The sequence below is a fragment of the Syngnathus acus genome, chromosome 11 (assembly GCF_901709675.1).
Source record: "Syngnathus acus chromosome 11, fSynAcu1.2, whole genome shotgun sequence".
NCBI classification, from domain to species: Eukaryota; Metazoa; Chordata; class Actinopteri; order Syngnathiformes; family Syngnathidae; genus Syngnathus; species Syngnathus acus.
This window is the reverse complement of record NC_051096.1, coordinates 968,786-987,063: the sequence shown is the minus strand read 5'-3', so window position 1 is coordinate 987,063 and position 18,278 is coordinate 968,786. Positions and strand designations below refer to the sequence as shown.

At 47.9% G+C, this 18,278-nt stretch overlaps 3 protein-coding genes across 8 annotated transcripts; 2 read left to right on the top strand and 1 right to left on the bottom strand.

The window, feature by feature from the left end:
* Positions 1 to 16: 16 nt before the first annotated feature.
* mterf3 (mitochondrial transcription termination factor 3) lies at positions 17 to 2,935 on the bottom strand. 4 transcript variants are annotated; one of them, XM_037264086.1, is made up of 8 exons: positions 2,793 to 2,935; positions 2,297 to 2,549; positions 2,071 to 2,223; positions 1,815 to 2,004; positions 1,459 to 1,606; positions 962 to 1,033; positions 724 to 885; positions 17 to 648 (listed from the first exon to the last, which is right to left on the bottom strand). In XM_037264086.1, the coding sequence occupies exons 1-8, from the start codon at positions 2,793 to 2,795 to the stop codon at positions 454 to 456; spliced, it is 1,176 nt and encodes a 391-aa protein (XP_037119981.1). In that variant the 5' UTR covers positions 2,796 to 2,935; the 3' UTR covers positions 17 to 453. The 4 variants fall into 4 exon arrangements, with proteins under 4 accessions (XP_037119981.1, XP_037119979.1, XP_037119980.1 ...); XM_037264084.1 differs by having other exon boundaries at positions 2,297 to 2,580; positions 2,793 to 2,921; XM_037264085.1 differs by having other exon boundaries at positions 2,297 to 2,577; positions 2,793 to 2,916.
* Positions 2,936 to 3,639: 704 nt separating this feature from the next.
* nup153 (nucleoporin 153) lies at positions 3,640 to 13,397 on the top strand. 3 transcript variants are annotated; one of them, XM_037263754.1, is made up of 21 exons: positions 3,640 to 3,788; positions 5,413 to 5,659; positions 5,888 to 6,157; positions 6,265 to 6,404; positions 6,590 to 6,718; positions 6,813 to 6,929; positions 7,001 to 7,048; positions 7,195 to 7,248; positions 7,526 to 7,666; positions 7,754 to 7,939; positions 8,145 to 8,291; positions 8,372 to 8,464; positions 8,561 to 8,633; positions 8,712 to 8,816; positions 9,001 to 9,528; positions 9,674 to 9,832; positions 9,914 to 10,783; positions 11,004 to 11,426; positions 11,547 to 11,762; positions 11,840 to 11,981; positions 12,283 to 13,397. In XM_037263754.1, exons 1-21 carry the CDS (start codon positions 3,711 to 3,713, stop codon positions 12,368 to 12,370), a joined length of 4,254 nt encoding a protein of 1,417 aa, XP_037119649.1. In that variant the 5' UTR covers positions 3,640 to 3,710; the 3' UTR covers positions 12,371 to 13,397. The 3 variants fall into 3 exon arrangements, with proteins under 3 accessions (XP_037119649.1, XP_037119651.1, XP_037119650.1); XM_037263756.1 differs by having other exon boundaries at positions 6,265 to 6,408; positions 6,609 to 6,718; XM_037263755.1 differs by having other exon boundaries at positions 3,668 to 3,788; positions 5,416 to 5,659.
* Positions 13,398 to 14,562: 1,165 nt separating this feature from the next.
* rbm24a (RNA binding motif protein 24a) lies at positions 14,563 to 18,116 on the top strand. Its single transcript, XM_037264200.1, has 4 exons — positions 14,563 to 14,978; positions 15,697 to 15,820; positions 15,962 to 16,016; positions 17,649 to 18,116. Exons 1-4 carry the CDS (start codon positions 14,811 to 14,813, stop codon positions 18,013 to 18,015), a joined length of 714 nt encoding a protein of 237 aa, XP_037120095.1. The 5' UTR covers positions 14,563 to 14,810; the 3' UTR covers positions 18,016 to 18,116.
* Positions 18,117 to 18,278: the final 162 nt, after the last annotated feature.

Sequence of the window (18,278 nt, the reverse complement as noted above, 5' to 3'; positions counted from 1 at the left end):
GAGGCGTATGCGCAAATCGAGTTGGACAATTTTATTTTTTTTACAGAAAACGTGAAATTTCAAATGCAATTTAACACATTTTACTTATAGTTTCAGATAAAAATAATGTGAGCTATTGTTTGGTTTTAATTCAATAAGTGTAATACAGTGCTGGCAGTGTACAGTACCATTGGGGTTTTGTAAATAGCGAAAAAGGAAAAAATACATTTAGGTCCAAAAAGTCCATTGAAAAACACTGGATACTTGTACTCCAGTTTCCTCCCACTGTCCAAAAACACACAGTTTAGGTTCCCTAAAGATTTTAAATTGTCATTATAGTGTGTGAATGTGAGCAAGTGCGTGTTTGTGTGACGTGAGTGATTCCTGACCAGTCCAGGGTGGAACCTGCCTCTCACCCAAATTTAAATGGCATTGACAGAAAAAGCCAATTTCACCACGCCAAGAAATATTACGTTAAAGCGTCTTTTGGAAGACGTAAAAATCTTCCAGCGTGGCCAAAGCCACCTCAGTACAAAAAGTGTCATCCGGAGATGACGTCAAGCGCTCCAGAGAAACGTAGCTGCTTTGATCTGGGTCATAGTGTGCCCGTTCCAGGTACTGCAAGAACAGGTGGCGCTCTTTTATGCGCAGGAACTTGTTATTAAAGACCTGGTGGAGGTTACAAAAAAGAATGAACATGGATGCTTGGGTCAACTATGACACGGCAGGTGAAGTCCAATGTACCTGTGGGAACTTGGCGATCAGGTGATGTGGCACCTTCATGGTGTTGTGGAGGAAGTCGAATATTTGAGTCAACTTTCGCTTGTTGGCCGTCAGAATTTTGGGGACAGCCAAGACCATGTGTTGGATCTCATTGGCTTTGAAGCCAAGCTCAATTTCGCACACCTGGAACGGCAACGCACATGTTCAAATGTTAATGTCCCAAAAAGCAAGCGATGACATGTTTTTGTTATGCTATCACCTTGAGATTTTCTTTAACTGGCTCCAAACTGCCACACAGCAGTCTGGGCAGACGTGCGACAATGTTACGAGTCTGGATATAAAAAAAAAAAAAAAAAAAATCTCATTTGAAATGTCATCATGAAAATTAGCATCTGTCATTCCTCATCTCAGACAACAAAGTGATGATCTGGAGCGGATGGCGCGCTATCGGGCGGACCGGGCCATTGTACGAGGGGGAACATCGCGTGGAGGTGGACTGTGCGTCTACATCCGTGAAGAATGGTGCCGGGACTTTGTTGTGAGATGCCAGCACTGCTCGCCACTGGCGAAGTTTGTGATCTCCGGGCTGTTGGGGTCCTGAACTCTCTCCCCGTTGTTTTACTTGTGTGTTAATCGTGTGCTGTGTCTCGTCACCGTGGGATAGGGGGAACGGTATTTCGGTTTCTTTGTGTGTCCTAGCATGAAGGAATTGACAATAAAGCTGATTCTGATTCTGATGTTGCACTATATGTTTACGTTGGCTGCGTTGAGGCCCAGCTGTTGCTGATAGAAACCCAGGCGGTTGTCCAGCCTCTTCACGCTGAAGTTGAGAAGATAAGGAGCTCTGGACACCATCGACGCTACATTCTCGGCCGTGAACTTTTTGGACTTGAGATAGTTCACCCTTGGAGAAGAGAGTGAGAAAACATGATTGATTCCATATAGTCAAAAGCAGACCTTCAATGTGGTTCTGATAAATGCCAACAACAGTTAAGTTAACAATGTTTGAAATACAAAATGTAAAAATGCCTGCCAGGTAATAAAGGTTCTCAGAATTGTACCAGCAAGGACTCTGGGAGAAATTCTCCCTTTTAGAAGCAACATTTCATCACCTGGCCTGAAGGTTTTCCAAATCCTCCGTGAGGACTAACGGGTTGTGCGTGACGACGTAGCCCAGACGAGAGTCGTCCACGCCGATGCTTTTGAGGAACAGCAGCCTCGGAGCCACGTCCTTATCAAAGACGAGACGGAGCAGCATGGAGCCGACATTGGGCCTCTGCTCCAGCTTCCACAGGTTCACCCCTGCCGGGGAGGCCTTATCAAAAATGCTGCAAAACTATATGATTTGCGTGCGTCTTCGGTATTTACCAAGCTGCACTAGTTTTAGAAGCGTCTCCGACTGGTCAACGTATTCTCTGAGAGAGACGGAGGCTGGAGGGATGGACGGATATGGTGTTAGACTCGCAGCCTCTTCGTCGCTGATCTCCTCCAGCGCGTGCAATCTGGTGGCAGCATCCTGATCTGAAGACAAAGAAAACATAGTTGCCTCCCGAGCAAGATCTTTCCACATAATATGTCCACACGTAGTACGTACCTAACGATGTGGGGCTTTCATTTGACGACAGATCATCATTCAGGTGTATTAACTGGTTTGACTCTTTGTCTTCCTGTTTAGAGATCGTATTACTATAAAAGCAGATGCATGGTCTCTGCTGATATTTTGCTTGCATCCCAGAGACATCTGGAGGTCGACGAGGCCTCATGAATGTATGGCAACGACGAGCTTGAGTGCAGACGGTCAAAGCCACCGTCTTCAGCGGAAGAACAAGTCTGTGCCTGATACACAGCTGCACACAGGAAGATGCCATTTTGCTTCTGCTAAACAAATACAGAGGGTTTATTTTTATACGTTTTATTCAAGTCGACAAACAGATTTTTGCATTTATTATTGCATTCTATTCTTTTTTTTCTATTGTACCTTGTTTCCTGCGTATTATGATACTGTACTAATCGATGGTGGCTAAACCCAAAACATGCTAATGCTCGCGAACATTTTTAAAGAAACATCGCAGAAAAAAGTGTTTACTCACCATCTAAAATCAAATTTGACTAGTAATCCGCTGCGCAGACGCAACACGCGTTAGAATGTAAAATGTTACTTTTCACTGGGGATGTACGCACACCCGGAAATGCGTCGTCCTACGAATGTACCATGTTGCCATTACGGGGGTACGATTGCAAAATTTAGGTTTATTAACTCTGGTTTAATAACGTTTTGAGTGAATACAATCATTCTAAAACTGAACAACGTTTCATAAAATTTACTTTAAGTCTCCCCGTTGTCAGTTTTATTTATTTAAACACTACTAATAGTACAATTTCTTCCTCTCTTTCACTTCGTTCTGTGGTTAAATCCAACCTCAACCAGTCCTGTTTTAGCTTTTTTTATTTGAAGATTTGAAGATATTTTGTTTATTAACTCACAACATTTTTTTTATATTTTATGTAGTTTGCACGTTAAAAAAAAAAAAAAAAAAAAAAAAAAGCTTTCTCGTTGATTTGGTAACACATTTGTGGCGGTTTCATTAAAATTCGTGACAAATTGCTGGAGGGACTCGTCTGCTCCAGCTGCCATGGCAACCAGTATAAGGTCTGTATTTAGCCATTCCGTGGCCTCTTTGTCACTAGTAACGCTTCAGTTATAAAAATTGAGTAAAATAGGAGTTTGTCTGACGTCATTCGTTTACAAATAAACACCTTTACATAGCATTCAAACCATAAATAATAGATGATTTGTAAGTGAATTTACAATATAATGGTGTTTTGTCTAATTAACTGAGTTTTATATTGTATTTTTTTTGTTTGTTTTGTGGGCAAGCAAAGGCCATTGTCAATTGTACACCGGTTGACTTCATTTACCAGGATCCCTTGCGGCATTAGGCACAGTGCTAGATGACAGCAATCCGGCGCCGAAACATCGACGGGACACACTCTCCGACGCAAGAGTCATGGCGGCCACGGGTGGAGGGAAAATCAGAAGCAGGAGATATCACGTCGCCTCCAAACCTTACGCCAAGACAAAGCAGGTAACACCCCCACCCCCCCCTCAAAGTCCACGCCCGGAACCCCCGACCTTAGCCGACAGTGACGAACCACGAGGGCGGCGGGCTCTCTTGCTAGTGTTTTTGTTTTAAGTTAGGGGAGACATTTTGCGGCCTAGTCGTGGCCTCCACGCGCGTCTAGCGTGCTAGCGGAAGCTAAGCCATTAGCCCGCTAGGTGCCTTGCCTGCCTTAACTAACGCACTCGCTGGACAGCTTCCTTGTCAGCTCGTTGACTTGACCCGAGTGGATGAAGTCACCCAGCCGCGGTGGAGTGCGACGACACTTGCGTCAGTGGGGCGAATTTTGTCGTTGGCGAATTAGCGGAAAGAAAGCATCGTGAAGTCGCTACCGTGCTAGCGAAGCAAGCAGCCGCATTGTTGTACTCGCCACGCTCGTCTGGGCCGGGGTTTGTCTGTTTATTTCAGTCAAATAATTTGATTTTGTTGTTACAGATCGTCATAAGGACTTGTTAATAATGTGTCGCTGTCGGTTGAAGTGAATTTAGTGCAAGTTGTGTGTGTGTGTGTGTGTGGGGGGGGGGGGGGGGGGGGGGGGGCTGGTTAACGCCAGCCGTGCTGGATTGCGCAGGAACCTGTTAAAGAGCCCCACATGGTTGCATTGTATGGCATCTTAACTGCCGCCTTAAATATGTTTTTAGAACATACCTGTGCTTTAATGTAACCAAACGTCCCATTCTCTTCCCCCCGGTTTAACGTTAAAGCAATTCCCAGTATGGTGTTGAGTTGGCGGTTTATTCACCCTCAATCAGCTGATTAGCCGCCAAGCATCTAGCACCGTCTGTGTCATGGCATTGATTGATTTTCCGAATTCTTAGCGCCACTTCACATCCAAATCTGTTCTGTAATTCATTTGATGACAATCTCCAGGTACGCTTACGTCAACCAATGACATTGAGTAAAACTAGTGTTTGGAAACATGACCAAAATTCATAGATATTGTCATGGGCTTCGTGCAACTGCATTGTTTTGGAGGCAAGCAAAATAAGATTAAGCAAAGTGGTATTTATGAGAGTGAGGCGCTATGGATGAGCACATAATTGCACACGGGTTAAAGTGCATGCAGACCTGACATATCTTGTAAGTAAGCCCCATGTCGCCTTTTGGGCGAAAATCCTGCCGAAATTGACGCCTTTTGTAAAGATGCTGGCGCCTTGTGTGTGTGTGTTTTCTGGCAACTGTGCCCTTCTCAGCAGCGACGCGTCATGCCAAAATGTGATTGTTTATCAATGACACCGGAAAGAAGGCCGCCAAAAGCTGGCTTTTGCAGGCGTCTTAAAAGGGGCCTCATGAAGCAGGCGTGTGTGTGTGACTGACCCACTTTTACTCTCACAGCACTTGAGGAATTGCTTGTCCGGTCCACTGCGGCCACGAGTAACATTCAAGCAGTAACAAATTCATAGACATTTTACTCTGGCCAATCTTCCAATATTACCATGCCGATTTTGCGCTTAAGCATTGAAATAAAAAATAAAAAAAAGAATCTACTTGTATGTCTTTTTGTTTATGAGCTGACAAACACCTTCATGTGTAGGCTTTCAGGTGAGCCCGACCAGTATTTAACGACACTTTTTTTCTCCCCCGTCGGCAGCAGTCAGGCCTGATCGGCCGAGTGACCGACACGGTGAAGAGCCTGGTTCCCTCCTGGCTTCAGAACTACTTCAAGAACGAAGAGGATCCGGAAGGTGAAGCGGGAGGAGGTGCAGATGGTGACGGCGGAGGCAGAGAAGCGCTGGATGTGACGGAGAACTGCCTGCGGCCCCCTCCCAATGGCGGCAGAGAGGGGCCGCCCCCTCTCCTGGGACGTCACTCACCCGAGCCAAGTACTAGTCACACAGGTTTGTGGTTTTATTGTTGCCATATAAATATGAAAAACACATTTTCTACCATTGCATTTCACAAATATTATACAATATAAATGAAAATGTGCAAATGTTCCCTAAAACTGTCTGCTTTGTATTTTGACAATAAAATGCTGCCCATATAAATGTTTGCAAGTGTTGAATGCCATCTCAAGTCTTAAGCTAAAAATTGTTTCTTCTGAACGCTGTGCTTTTCCACTGCAGAGCCCTTGACCAGCCGGGCAGCCCTTAACTTTCAGGACTACGTGCTGTCCCGCCCACCACTCAGCCACTCCCACCTCCACTTCTCGCCGCTGGAGACCTCGTCGCCGACGCTGGGCGGCGGCCTGTTCTCGCATCCCTCCACCTCATCGGCGCCAGGGCCCTTCTCCACCGGCTTCTCCTTGGTCAAGGAGATCAAGGACAACCTTTCGCAACATGACGACGATAACATCTCCACCACCAGCGGCTTCTCCTCGCGCGCCTCTGACAAAGGTACACAGGAACAGCAACCTTTTTCAAATTGCGTCTAGTACTCAACCCACAGCTGTTGATTTCTAAACCAAATGCGTTAGTGTATACTATGTTGTTGTGTCTTGCAGACGTGCCGGCGTCCAAGGTGGCGTCGCTCCCGCAGCTTTGGACCCCGGACGGAGACCGAAGCATATCTGTGCCGCAGCCCTCTCAGTCAAGTCTGAAGAGGCCTGCCTTCAACCTGTCCGTCTTTGGTACTTCTGCCAATGTGAGTCTTGACCCTGAAAAGTTCAACTGTGACTTTTTTTTTTGGGGGGTGGGGGGGGGGGGGGGGTCTCATGCAGGTGGTCGCAGCTACTTTGTTGTGAGGACTCGCTCATATGTCCTTTTCTGTTGTGATAAGAATCCTGACTATGCAAAAGTAACGGCACTTGAATGCCTCTCCGCTTCCAGTCGACGCTGAACAGCACAGCGCTGAACTCCAGCCAGCTGGGAGATTCCCCCTTTTACCCCGGCAAGACCACATATGGCGGGGCGGCTGCTGTCCGAAGCGCACGCACACGCCCTGGAACGCCGTACCATGTGAGCCCGCAAAAACCACAGCGTGTCCCCCAGAGCTATTAATTTCATTAGTTGTCGCGAGCCGTTGACGAAAATTGTCGGCGTGATCTTTCAGGCCCCGGTGAGGAGGCAGATTAAAGCCAAGCCGGCTGGTGTGCAGCCCTGCGGGGTGACCAGCGCCACAGCCCGACGTATCCTGCAGTCTTTGGAGCGCATGTCCAGTCCTCTGGCAGTACGAACGCACGCATGCACACACACAAAATTGAGTTTCAAATAGCTCACAGTTCAATTTGGCATCCCCAGGATGCCAAGAGGATCCCAGCAGCAGCAAGTGCAGCATCCTACTCAACGGTAAATTGGACTGTCCGCCATTTTGTCCATGTCGCTGTTAATATCAGCAAAAAGTTGAAGCGACTGTTTTTAGTCATAATTTACATTAGCTATAAATACGTATGAAAGATGGTTAATATTGTTTGTTTTCTTCTTCTTTTTTCCAGTCAGTGGATGACGGCGATCTTGATGTGTCACATTTGCAGGCCAAAAAGAAACGGGTAAGTGATTTCATTTTGACTTCATCCAACAGCCTGCTAGCATTTGGTGCAACAACTGGCAGATCGTGCCAGCTGTGCGACAGCTGCGTCACTCCAACAACATACACGCACACCGCTGTGGTAGCTGCTTTGCCACTGCAGTTTAAATATTAACGTTACAAGAGCTCTCAACACGATTAAAAAAAATCTATATTTAGTCTTTTCTAGGGATACTGAGTGGCTATTGTGTTTTACATGTGATGAAAATGTTATTTGTTGTTCTTTTTAATTTCCTTAGCACGATTACAATCTCCCGCCAGTGCAAAAGCTGGTGGTCCCCACCGCTGTTATTGGCTCGTCAAACCGCACTGTCTCCTTCAGGCCCAGTTTGACCCCAGGCGGGCCGATACGCACTCTGGACCAGGTGCCCAGAGACAAGGTGGGCTTTATTCCCGCTGCCTCAAGTACAGTCGGAGTTCCTCGCCGGTGCTGATTTTGCCGGGTTGCGTTTTCCGTTTTTCCACAGCCCACAAAACAATCACCCCCGCTACCCGATCGAAGCCCCGCGGGCCCATCTCAAAGCACATTTGGGTTCGGTGGTGGAGTCTATCCCATGTCTAGCACGCCTACTCCCAGCAGCTCCGGAGGTGGTAAGATGAAGACTGAGCGCAAGATCACGCGGGTGTCCTCCAAACGCATGGAGGATGACAAGGTACGCACCAGAACTGTCGAAATTACTTTGTTGATTTTGTCACCGCCAAACAATACCAAATAATCAGTAATTGGCAAACAATGACTTTAATTATATTTGCTTACTGGATATATTAATCAATATTAAAAATACTCATTAGTAACAACCCTCCTGTGTTCCAAACGTAGTTGCAGGTGGCACAATGTTTTTCTACTTTTGACCTCAGGTGACTGAGCTGCCAGACCTTCAACCCATTTCACTTCCCCTTAGCACGTCTGCCTTGCCCACCTTCAGCTTCTCCGCCCCGTTGCCCCCCATCGCTACCTCCGCCGCCTCCAGCGTCAGCCCTGTCAAGGAAACGGCAATAACTAAGGTCCGTCCATCTTTGGTAGAAAGTGTGTCTGGGCACCGTAGCCAAATGCACCTTGTTCTCTCTCTCCTTTCTCCCGTTAGGCCACTTCCATTTCGCCCCCCTGTGCACCCTTTACATTCTCCTCGCCCATTGTTAAAGCGGCCCCCGCTAGTCCTCCTAACTTCTCCCCTACAGTAAGTGCTCTTTCGCCACGTGAAGTTGACAAGAAAATCAAGGGCGGGGTAAATGTGATAAATGAGGGACTACTGTATTAATATTTTTTTCTTCAGGCTGGCTTCACATTCAGTGCGCCTGTAACAAAAATGGGCCCTTCCATGTCAAACGGGAAGCTAAGCGCGCCAGGTAAGCTTTGTGATTTCAGGCTTAATTTCCGGTGGTTTTTGTTTTGCTCATCCTGCTGTGTGTGAATTTCCTTTCAAGTGAAAATAACGACAAACGCAAGCACAGAAGACTTTGACGGTTGCCCCTTCAAAGCAGCCAAGACACTGAAGCAGGGCAGCGTGCTGGACCTTCTCAAGTCGCCTGGTAAGAAGCACGACACGCAACGCCTGACGTATCATTGGAAGACATTTGTGAAACAATATGGAGTAGAACTGTGCTGCTGTTTTGGTTAACGGCACTCTTCAAATGGGCTCACCATTTCACAAAAGTTGTGTGTTAACGCAATCACATGACTGCAAGTTTGGAATTTGTAATTGCTCTTCTTTAGGCTTTGCTTCAACGACCGTGCTGAAGTCGCCCGAGACCTCCTCACAGTCCACTGCTGGCACCTCCTCCACCGCTGCCGCCCCCTCAACAGGCCTTATTGACTTGGTTAAAGCCCCAGCCGGGTGGAGCTGCGACGTCTGCTTAGTGCAAAACAAGCCATCGGTTACAAGGTGCGCTTGCTGCATGGCTCCTCAGCCTGCCGCCGCCACCAAGGACAATAAAACAGCGGGCTCGGCACTTTCGGAGCCAAAGGGCGGCACCAATGGCATGTCCGTCAGCTCCCCCTTCACCAAAGCGCCGGCCAATTGGGAGTGCGACACGTGTCTGGTCCTCAACAAGCCCGAAGCTGTCAAGTGTGTGGCCTGCGAGACCGCCAAGGCCGGCACGGGGCTCAAGGCCCTGTCCTCTCTGCCCTCCTCCACCTCCGTGTTTGACGGATTTGGAGACACGTCAAAGAAACCAGAGGGAGTGTTGGAGGGCGATGTTGGCGTGCTACAGCACAAGGTTGCAGATGCAAACCCTCAAGCCGGTATGCTCGATGTTGTTTGCCACTCTCAATCATTGACAAGCCCTTTTAGCCATAAAATGCATGCCTGCCTTTGGCGGGCAGGGGGGGTAAAGCAAATAATGCACATTGCGCCTGCCAAACCACAACATTGTGTTTTTCCTAACAGGCGCGTGTGCAGGCACGCCGACATTCAGCTTCGGGAGCAAGTTGAAGACGCCCAAGAACACGTGGGCCTGCGACACATGTCTACTGCACAACAAGGCTGCCGATGTCAAGTGCGTCGCGTGTCAGGCCCCCAAACCTGGAGCACAGGCCGAGCCCCCAGGTAAGAAACGGACCCACTCGTCTTATTGGTCTCGTCTAGTATTGCAGACACTTACTCTTTCTCGTGCTTCGTCAACTTCAGCATCTTCTACTACCTCTACTTTTGGAGGATTCACCTTCGGCACATCCAACAGTTCCTCAGAGTCTGCGCCCGGAGGGTTCAAGTTTGGTGTGGCCACGTCGGAATCCTCCTCGTCCTCATCGGGTGGATTCAAGTTTGGCATTTCGTTTGGTAACCCCTCGTCAGAAGCCCCTTCGAAAGACATTAATGCCTCTCTGGGGTTCAAGTTCAGCACCTCATCCGAGGGCTTTAAATTTGGAATGGCGCCCGGGGATGATAAAAAGCCAGAGCAGCCCGCGGCTGGTTTCAAGTTTGGATCCGGCGATGGGGTCTCGTTGGGGGCGGGCTCATTGAGCACGGAAAGCAGCAGCTCTTCGAAAGCGTCCTTTGCCTTTGGCCTTTCCAAACCTGAGGAAAAAAACTCAGATGCTGCCACATCCTCAGCTGTTGCCACGCCCACGACTGCTTCCACTCGGGAGAAGGGCTGCAACAACGACAGCACGGCAACTGATGCCACGGCAACTGATGCCACGGCGACCGGCGCTGCCTCGTCCATGTTCGGAACGCCCGCCACGCCACCCGGGGCCGCGCCATTTGGATTGCTATCCGCAGAGAAGAAGCCCGCCACCCCCGGATTTGCATTCGGGAAGCCGGAGGAGAAGAAGGAGGCATCCGCCACCTCGACTCCGTCTGCCTTCTTCTTTGGCGGCGCCAGTAAGGACGCCGACCCCGCGCCGGCCATTTCGGGGGGCTTCTCTTTCGGCGAGCCAAGTGTGCCGGCGGAGCAGCAGCAGCCGCCTTCTTTTACTTTTGGCAAGCCAGCTGACAAGAGCGACGCAGCAATTTCAACAACTGCTAATTCCACTTTTGTGTTTGGACAAAGTGCTGCAGGTATTACTACATTCATCTGCACTCACACAAACAGCAACAACATGACACCAAAAATATGCACACCACAGTGTTGCCTTTAGTAGCATTTTAATTAGTTCAATCACAAACATTCACTTGGCAAAATCTTTCCACAGTAAAATGAGTGCAAATGCCATCTGACTTGTCGCTGATCTGCTTGACATGAAATACTGACGAAGCGATCGTTATGTTGTCCCGTCAGCTTCTGATCCTCCCAAAATGCCATACTTCTTCATGGGAAGCAACGCCACCACTAGCAGCAACACCTCCTCCACCTCAAGCGCCGGGCTCTTTGGCAGCAGCACCCAGCCTCTCCCTCCTGCTCCCGCCCCTACTCCCGCTCCCTCCCCCGCTCCCACCCATTCCACTACTGCAACTCCCAGCAATTTTCCTGCACTGATCCTTTTTGGTCAGGGCGCCGCAGCTGACCCCGCAGCTAGCGACGCCCCCCCAGCCAAAGCCTTCGTCTTTGGGAAGAGCCAAGACGCTCCGTCGGTCGTGCCCGTCAACTCAACCCCGCCTCAGGCAGCGCAACCCTTCATCTTCGGCGCGGCCACCACTACACTTCCCACTGCGCCTTCTGTCAACTTTGGAGCATCTGCGCCATCTGCGACCTCCTCTGCAGGTCTGTACTCTTTCCTGAAATAGGTTGACTTATATGAAGTGAAGGATTTATACATAGTCAATTTGAATTTGTGTCCACTTTTGAATGAGCAAGTGCGCGTCACTTCCTGTCCTCCCACAGCTCCCAACCCCTTCTTAATCAGCTCCTCGAATGCCGCGGAGTTTGGAACCAACCAGACGCCGGCGTTCGGTTCGTCTTTCAGCTCACCGTTCACGGCGGCCGCTTCGCAGACCCCTGCGTTTGGTGCCAAGCCCGCTGCCGCCACCGCGCCCGTATTTGGCCAGCAGGCCTTTGCCGCGCCCGCCTTTGCCGCCACCACTGCCAATTCCACGCCAGGTCGTTCAAAGTCCCGGTGGCCTTTTTCGCCTTGTCTGAGCTTGGATGTACTTATTTTCACATTGTGTTTTCTTTAGGTGGAAGCTTTCAATTTGGAGGAGCCAGCGCCTTCGGCGCCACCGCTAGCACGGGAGTTTTCAATTTCGGTTCTGGGGCGGCAGCGTCTCCTGCACTTGGCGGCGGGTTAAATTTTTCACAACCCCTCGCTTTCAACATTGGGTGAGTGGCCTCTCTTTGTTGCTTGACCATCAACTTGCGAACATCGCCGACCTCCTCTGTCTATTCCGTGCAATTCATATAATTCATTTTAACGTCTACACGGTACACTATTATATAATTTGACTCATAAGTTGCGCATATTTTACACTTTATTATTATATTATTGTCTAGGGTTCAAAATTATATTTATTTCTATTTAAGGCAAATTTTCTATTTCAATCTTTATTTATTTTTTTCCCCACCATTTTTACAAATTAATTCCCTTTTCAGGATTTGTAAAGTGAAGTATTTTATCTTGTAGGTCGTCCAAATCCTTCCCATCGTCACCCGCCGGGCAGCAAACAATTGCCGGGCGCAAGATCAAGACAGCTGTGCGACGTCGAAAATAGACGGACGTCGATGGCCGATTGAGAAAGAAGCGCTCACCTTGGACTGAAATGCCTTTTGGGGGTGGTGGCTCTGACTGAACACTTGACATTCATCAACAATCAAAGACACCGATAGACATATCGCTATTTTCTGCTTGACCCGAGGCTTCTTTTTTGTAATAAAACGACAAAAACAACTGCTCGCTGCAGAATTCTGTCGATTTTAATGTACAAGCGGAGACTTTGTTGGGCTGTGATATGCCAATGCGCGCTGTATGGACAGGGTTGCGCATGCCTGTTGCTTTTTTTTTTTTTTTTTCCCCCCCCCACCTCCCTAATGTACAGACTGGAAGTGTGTTTGTGTGTGTGTGAGAAATGAGCGATTATTATTAGCGAGCAAATGAATGTTTCTAAACAAAATGGAGAGTAGGGTTGGACAGACTGCTAACGGGGAAGGACGGAGTGTAGAAGTGTGCACCGTGCAGGTTGCCGCTTGAGTGAGGACTTTGCAGATGCATACTTTTCATGTTTTCATGTTTTTTGCCCACTGTGGAGTCTCTCCTGTCTTTTTCCTCACTCCTCACACTCACTCTCCCTTTACTGCTCTTTCATTTAATTCTCTTAATTGGCCTTTGAATATCATAAAAAATGTAAATAGTGCTATTTTTTTTTAATCGCTGATGTTGATTTTTGCTTTGTGTGATCGAACTCTGAATTCAGCATTTTTTTTTTTGTCTTTAGAATTTATTGTGTAAATTCCTACATTCAAAGTTTCCCAAATCCATTTAAAATAAGCTTACATGCAAATTAGAGAGCCTTTGATGACTAAAGGCATATTGGCTTTTCTGATCCACTTTTGTTTGGACCAAACCAGTATTGTACAAAGTAGTAAGTATATATTTTTCTATTGCGTGTTTAAATGGACAAGGGTGACTTTGGATGATAGGGAAGAAGTCGAGTTTAATTTTAAAGCCATGATTATTATTACCGGTTGAGTGGTAAAAACTTAAAAACATGGTTCGTTCCATCAATAAAACTGTCAAAGGTATGGTTCAATTTCCATTTTCCTTTTGGTTGCTATCAATTGTAGTGCAGACAGGTTGCAAGAGATGGTTGCTATTTTTTCTTAGAATCGAACAATGTAAGTCATTTTTGTTTATTTTTATTTATTTTTAGACTGGTCTCTAAGTCTGGTCCTTGAGAGCCCCATTCATTCTCGTTCGAATGCTTGACTGAGATCAGATCGCTTGGGCATAGTTTGCTGATGAGCTAATCTCAAATGATCAGGTGTGATGGAACGGGGAAGCATTTAAAACAGTCAATTAGGTCTCATAATTGTAGCGGGCAACATCCGTAATACATAAGGTACTTTCAGTATCTAGTTAAAATGAAACAAAAACTTGGTATTATATTTCAAAAGTAATATTTGAGCTAGGCAGACACTAGGTTGCTGGCTGGCTTTTGACCTGTCCAAGATGGCGGCCTCGGAGACTGGGACAACTTGTGTGCAGTATAGAGCATGGCACGACCCTGGCGGGTGCCAACCGCCACGAGAACGTGATTACAACTCTTAACGCTTTCGCCACGTGGTCGTTATAAGCGGAATGGCTATTAATAGTGATTAATTTAAGTCGATGCTTGGCCGGGTTCTGTGCTTTCCTTCACTTGGGACCAAAGGGAACATTTTGCGTCCCTCTTTCGTCTCCTTTCCACATGACTAGTTGTCGCTCTCTAGCGGCCAAAGACGGTTATTTTCAACCTGGCTGTGGTGACGTCACACAATGTACTGCAGTCCTCTCCCCTTGCAACGTGAATCGCTCAGCCAAAGTCTCACGAGATTTGCTAATGTCTCACGTTAAGCTATGCTGTCATTAGTTAAGTTAGACACAAGATGGGGCTATTTTCTTTTGGTAACTACAGTGCAGTTGGAGGGGGACCTTTTTGGGTTAATTTATTAAAAAACAATGCAAGGTAACGTTTCTTATTGTTACTATTTACCAAGTCAGAGCATATTGTTTAGCTAAATGTCACGTGAAATGTTTGATTTCATCGCTCACCTAGCGACAGTATCGGCTTGCTCAGCGTGTTTGAGGGCCGACCCAGAGGAGGAGTTTGGACTGCACTTTTTTCATTTTTTTTTTTTTTAAACACAGGGGTGCCCCCTGTGTGTGCGTGTGTGTGTGCGTGTGTGTGTGTGTGTGTGTGTGTGTGTGTGTGTGTGTGTGTGTGTGTGTGTTAGAAAGCATTCACTTCGAGGCACCAACAAGGAGAGGAAGACGTGGTCCTCATGCTGATGCAGAAGCCCCCTGACCACCACCGCGTCCATCTACCTCCAGGCTGGAACTTCCTCCTCGTCCTTTCCCTCCTCTCTCCTCCACTAAACACAGAAGATACTTTGCACTAACTTTTTCCTTTTTTCAAATGAGCATTCATCCCTTTTAATTGTTTTTATTTAATAACGATGCACACCACGCAAAAGGACACCACCTACACTAAGATCTTCGTCGGAGGCTTGCCCTACCACACCACCGACTCCAGTCTCAGGAAGTACTTTGAGGTGTTTGGCGAGATCGAGGAGGCGGTGGTCATCACTGACAGGCAGACCGGCAAGTCTCGGGGCTATGGCTTTGTGAGTACAGTAACTCCAATTAATCACAAGAATCGATGACTAGTGCAGAAATGCGGCAAGTTCACATCTGGGATTCTTGCTGGTGGGTTTAGGAGATGAGCATCAAGTACCTCTAAAGTCTCATCTAAAAAGTTTTTAATAATAACTGTACAGGTCAACATTACCTGTAAGTTTGTTGGCGTTTCTTTCTTGATTAAAACGTCCCCCCAAATATTTTAAATGGTAAACTTTGAAGATTACGTGATAAATTACATGACATTATAAAATATTCAATGAAAATAATACCTTACATTTCTAGAAAATAAATCAGGGGGAACATATCATAAAACTTTGAGATCCAGGATATTATAAAATATTCAATGAAGTCAAGTCTTCTGGTAAAGTGACTTAAAATAGTATGCATTGATGCTAGCACATGCTAATTGTAGCACAAGAGTGCAAAATGCATGTTGATGCTCAAGTCGATCTCAACAAGGACAACGTGACATCCATAGATGAGCTCGGTCTTCTCCCTGTGCATTGTTTAGGAGGCGCTCCCGGGAATTTCTGGCAAGTTCCCTCGCCATTAGTCCTCAACTCGACATGTCTGGTTCCAAAATAGCCAACAAGGCCGCTTTTCTATGCTCGGCACTGTCTCCCCAGACAACCTTCAGGGCCGGCGAAGCTTGGCCACTCGTAAACAGCAACTGACGTGAGCTTGCTTTCCTCCCAAAACCAGGTTACCATGTCGGAGCGCTCGGCCGCCGACCGGGCCTGCAAGGACCCCAACCCCATCATTGACGGCAGGAAGGCCAACGTCAACCTGGCCTACCTGGGGGCCAAGCCTCGAGTGATGCAGCCGGGTGGGAAGCAATGCTTTTATGTCATTTCATCTCTTTGGATGTGCACCATAAATCTGATCAACCAATCTTACCTGCAAGTAATCATTCTAGTTGTGTTTTTTTTTTCCCGACACCTTGTGATGGTCTGTTTGAACTTTGCAGGTTTTACCTTTGGAGTCCCCCAAATTCACCCTGCCTTCATCCAAAGGCCTTATGGGTAAGTCCCGACTGGCGTATGTTCTTTTGACACCATTTTGTGATTTGGTATGTTGGATGAGCTTCCAACTCGGGTGCTTCTCTGGCGCCACAAAAGGCAAATGTTGGCCAGATGGAGTTTGTGGGCTCTTTTCTGTGTGGTTTCATCTCTCTTTGACAACAAAAGCCTGAGCCGTGCACCCTTTGCATACCATAATAGCATCTTCCTGTTGTTACTAGCGGATTACCCCTCCCTCTCGTGTTTTTCCGCATTATTATTGTGTGTGTTTTTGTGTGCATGTGTGCACAAAAGTTGCAAACAAATCTCTTTCTCTCGCTCGCTCACCCGCTCTCTTATTCTTCTTCTCTCCAATGGATGGATGGTTGGAGCTTTTTGGTCACATGGAGCGCTTGGTGTTAACGAAAACAAGTGCACCCATTGTGGCGGCACAAAGCCCCGAATGCTGACACTGCAGTCGCATGAAGCTGTGTGTGTGTGCGTGTGTGCGTGCGTGCGTGCGTGCGTGCGTGCGTGCGTTTTTGTGTGTATTTGTGCGTGTGTGCGTGTGTGTGTGAAAGGGTCTCTGTGGTTCGAGCAATCCAAACAAAAAAGCAATGGACACTCGATTAGGTACACTTGCAAAATGAAGCAACAACACCCTTTTTTTAAATTACAATGTTGCTGCTTGAGCGCTGTAAGGGAAAAACGTGAGTTCCGTGGCGTGCCCTCACGTCGTCCTGCTGAGTTGCATCAGCGCTGCTCAAAGTTTGTCACACAATGGCTGGCATGCGGTTCTGAGGAGTCTTACCTTCTCCTTTTCTAGCTGTGCACCCCCCCCAGGCTGAAAAGTGAACTAATTACTGAGTCATTTTTTTGGGCGCTGACACAGAATGGGGGTACAAAGTTGAGCCAGCGGTTTTCTGCATGTTTGCACCGGAAGTGGCTCAGAAGGCGGTGTCTGAGTAAAAGCTGGTAAAGCATGAAAGGGCCTTGAACACTCTGTTTCGAATTGAATCCAATTTAAAAGCAGCGTAAGCTCGCCCTGGCTTTGAAGTCAACAAGGAGAACCCCGTAGGCCTTGGATGGGCTGGGATGAGGCTACGTCCTGGAGGCCAGAATGCGCTCATTGTTCAGAGTTGTTGATTTAATCAAAACATCCCCCTGCCGAGCCCCCCGCCCACGCCAGCTCTTTTTGAAAACTGTCCAGCTGTCAAAGTGGCGCTGACATTTTCACAATGCTGTGCCGGGGCTCATCGCCTGCGTCCCAGACCTGGACACCGCCACTGTAAGCCGACCCTAAAACCCAGGCGCCCCCCTTTCCCACACCTCCTCCTTCACACAGAGATCATGCAAAATGTCTGCGTCAGACTCGTGGCGATTGAAGTACATTTTCCAATAGAGTGCTACCAAAGACTTTCTCGAAGGGTTTGCGTGTGAAAAGCAAGTTTCTAACCACCTGCAATGATTGACAGATCCCTAAAGGGGCCACTGTTGCTCTGCTTTGATTTTGAGGTCAGCACAGCATTTGAGTAGAAGAAAAAGACCAGGCAGTCGATGTCAGCAGTGGCGTTCTTCTGTGTCTACGTCTTTGATATCAGCGCACTTGTGATAGCCATTGAGCTAGTAAGCCAATCGTCTGGTTTTGTCCCACAGCATCCCGACGCACTACGTGTACCCTCAGGCCTTCGTGCAGCCCAGCGTGGTGATCCCGCACGTGCAGCCCACCGCCGCCGCCACTGTGCCAGCCCCCGCCACCTCCCCGTACATCGACTACACAGGAGCGGCCTACGCTCAGTACTCGGCCGTTAGCGCGGCGGCAACCGCCGCATACGACCAGTATCCCTACGCCGCCTCGCCTGCCGCCGCTGGCTACGTGACTGCCGCCGGGTACGGCTACGCAGTCCAGCAGCCTCTTGCGGCTGCCGGCGCCGCCGCTCCGGGTTCAGCGGCTGCAGCTGCCACCGCAGTTGCCTTCGGCCAGTATCAGCCTCAGCAGCTGCAAGCAGACCGCATGCAATAGCAGCAGAAGGAAGTGGAGTCGACATGCTGTGCTTCAACCAAAAACAAGAAAAAAGTCGCCGTACAAACATGATGATGATAATTTTCTAGTAGCTTCTTTCTGGAGACAAACCACAGGAACTAATCCCTGTTACTTAAGCCTTCAAGTTCTATCGCTGTCCTAGGGCTGATTTTGTATATTTATTGTTGTCATACACACTGAGGGTTTTTCTTTTTTTGTATAATCAGGGAAAAAATGAAGCTGTTTTCAGCGTGACCTCTTGT

What these genes read in the sequence shown, in the direction of transcription:
- nup153 (XM_037263754.1), top strand. Translation starts at nt 3,711, where the DNA reads ATGGCGGCCACGGGTGGAGGGAAAATCAGAAGCAGGAGATATCACGTC. An exon ending in GCCCTGGAACGCCGTACCAT is followed by an intron (nt 6,719 to 6,812) that starts GTGAGCCCGCAA and finishes GTGATCTTTCAG; the next exon opens with GCCCCGGTGAGGAGGCAGAT. An exon ending in GTTTGGACAAAGTGCTGCAG is followed by an intron (nt 10,784 to 11,003) that starts GTATTACTACAT and finishes TTGTCCCGTCAG; the next exon opens with CTTCTGATCCTCCCAAAATG.
- mterf3 (XM_037264084.1), bottom strand. Translation starts at nt 2,570, where the DNA reads ATGGCATCTTCCTGTGTGCAGCTGTGTATCAGGCACAGACTTGTTCTT. An exon ending in TGGGCCTCAACGCAGCCAAC is followed by an intron (nt 1,034 to 1,458) that starts GTAAACATATAG and finishes TTTTATATCCAG; the next exon opens with ACTCGTAACATTGTCGCACG. An exon ending in CAGTTAAAGAAAATCTCAAG is followed by an intron (nt 886 to 961) that starts GTGATAGCATAA and finishes TTGCCGTTCCAG; the next exon opens with GTGTGCGAAATTGAGCTTGG.
- rbm24a (XM_037264200.1), top strand. Translation starts at nt 14,811, where the DNA reads ATGCACACCACGCAAAAGGACACCACCTACACTAAGATCTTCGTCGGA. An exon ending in GCCTCGAGTGATGCAGCCGG is followed by an intron (nt 15,821 to 15,961) that starts GTGGGAAGCAAT and finishes TGAACTTTGCAG; the next exon opens with GTTTTACCTTTGGAGTCCCC. An exon ending in TTCATCCAAAGGCCTTATGG is followed by an intron (nt 16,017 to 17,648) that starts GTAAGTCCCGAC and finishes TTTGTCCCACAG; the next exon opens with CATCCCGACGCACTACGTGT.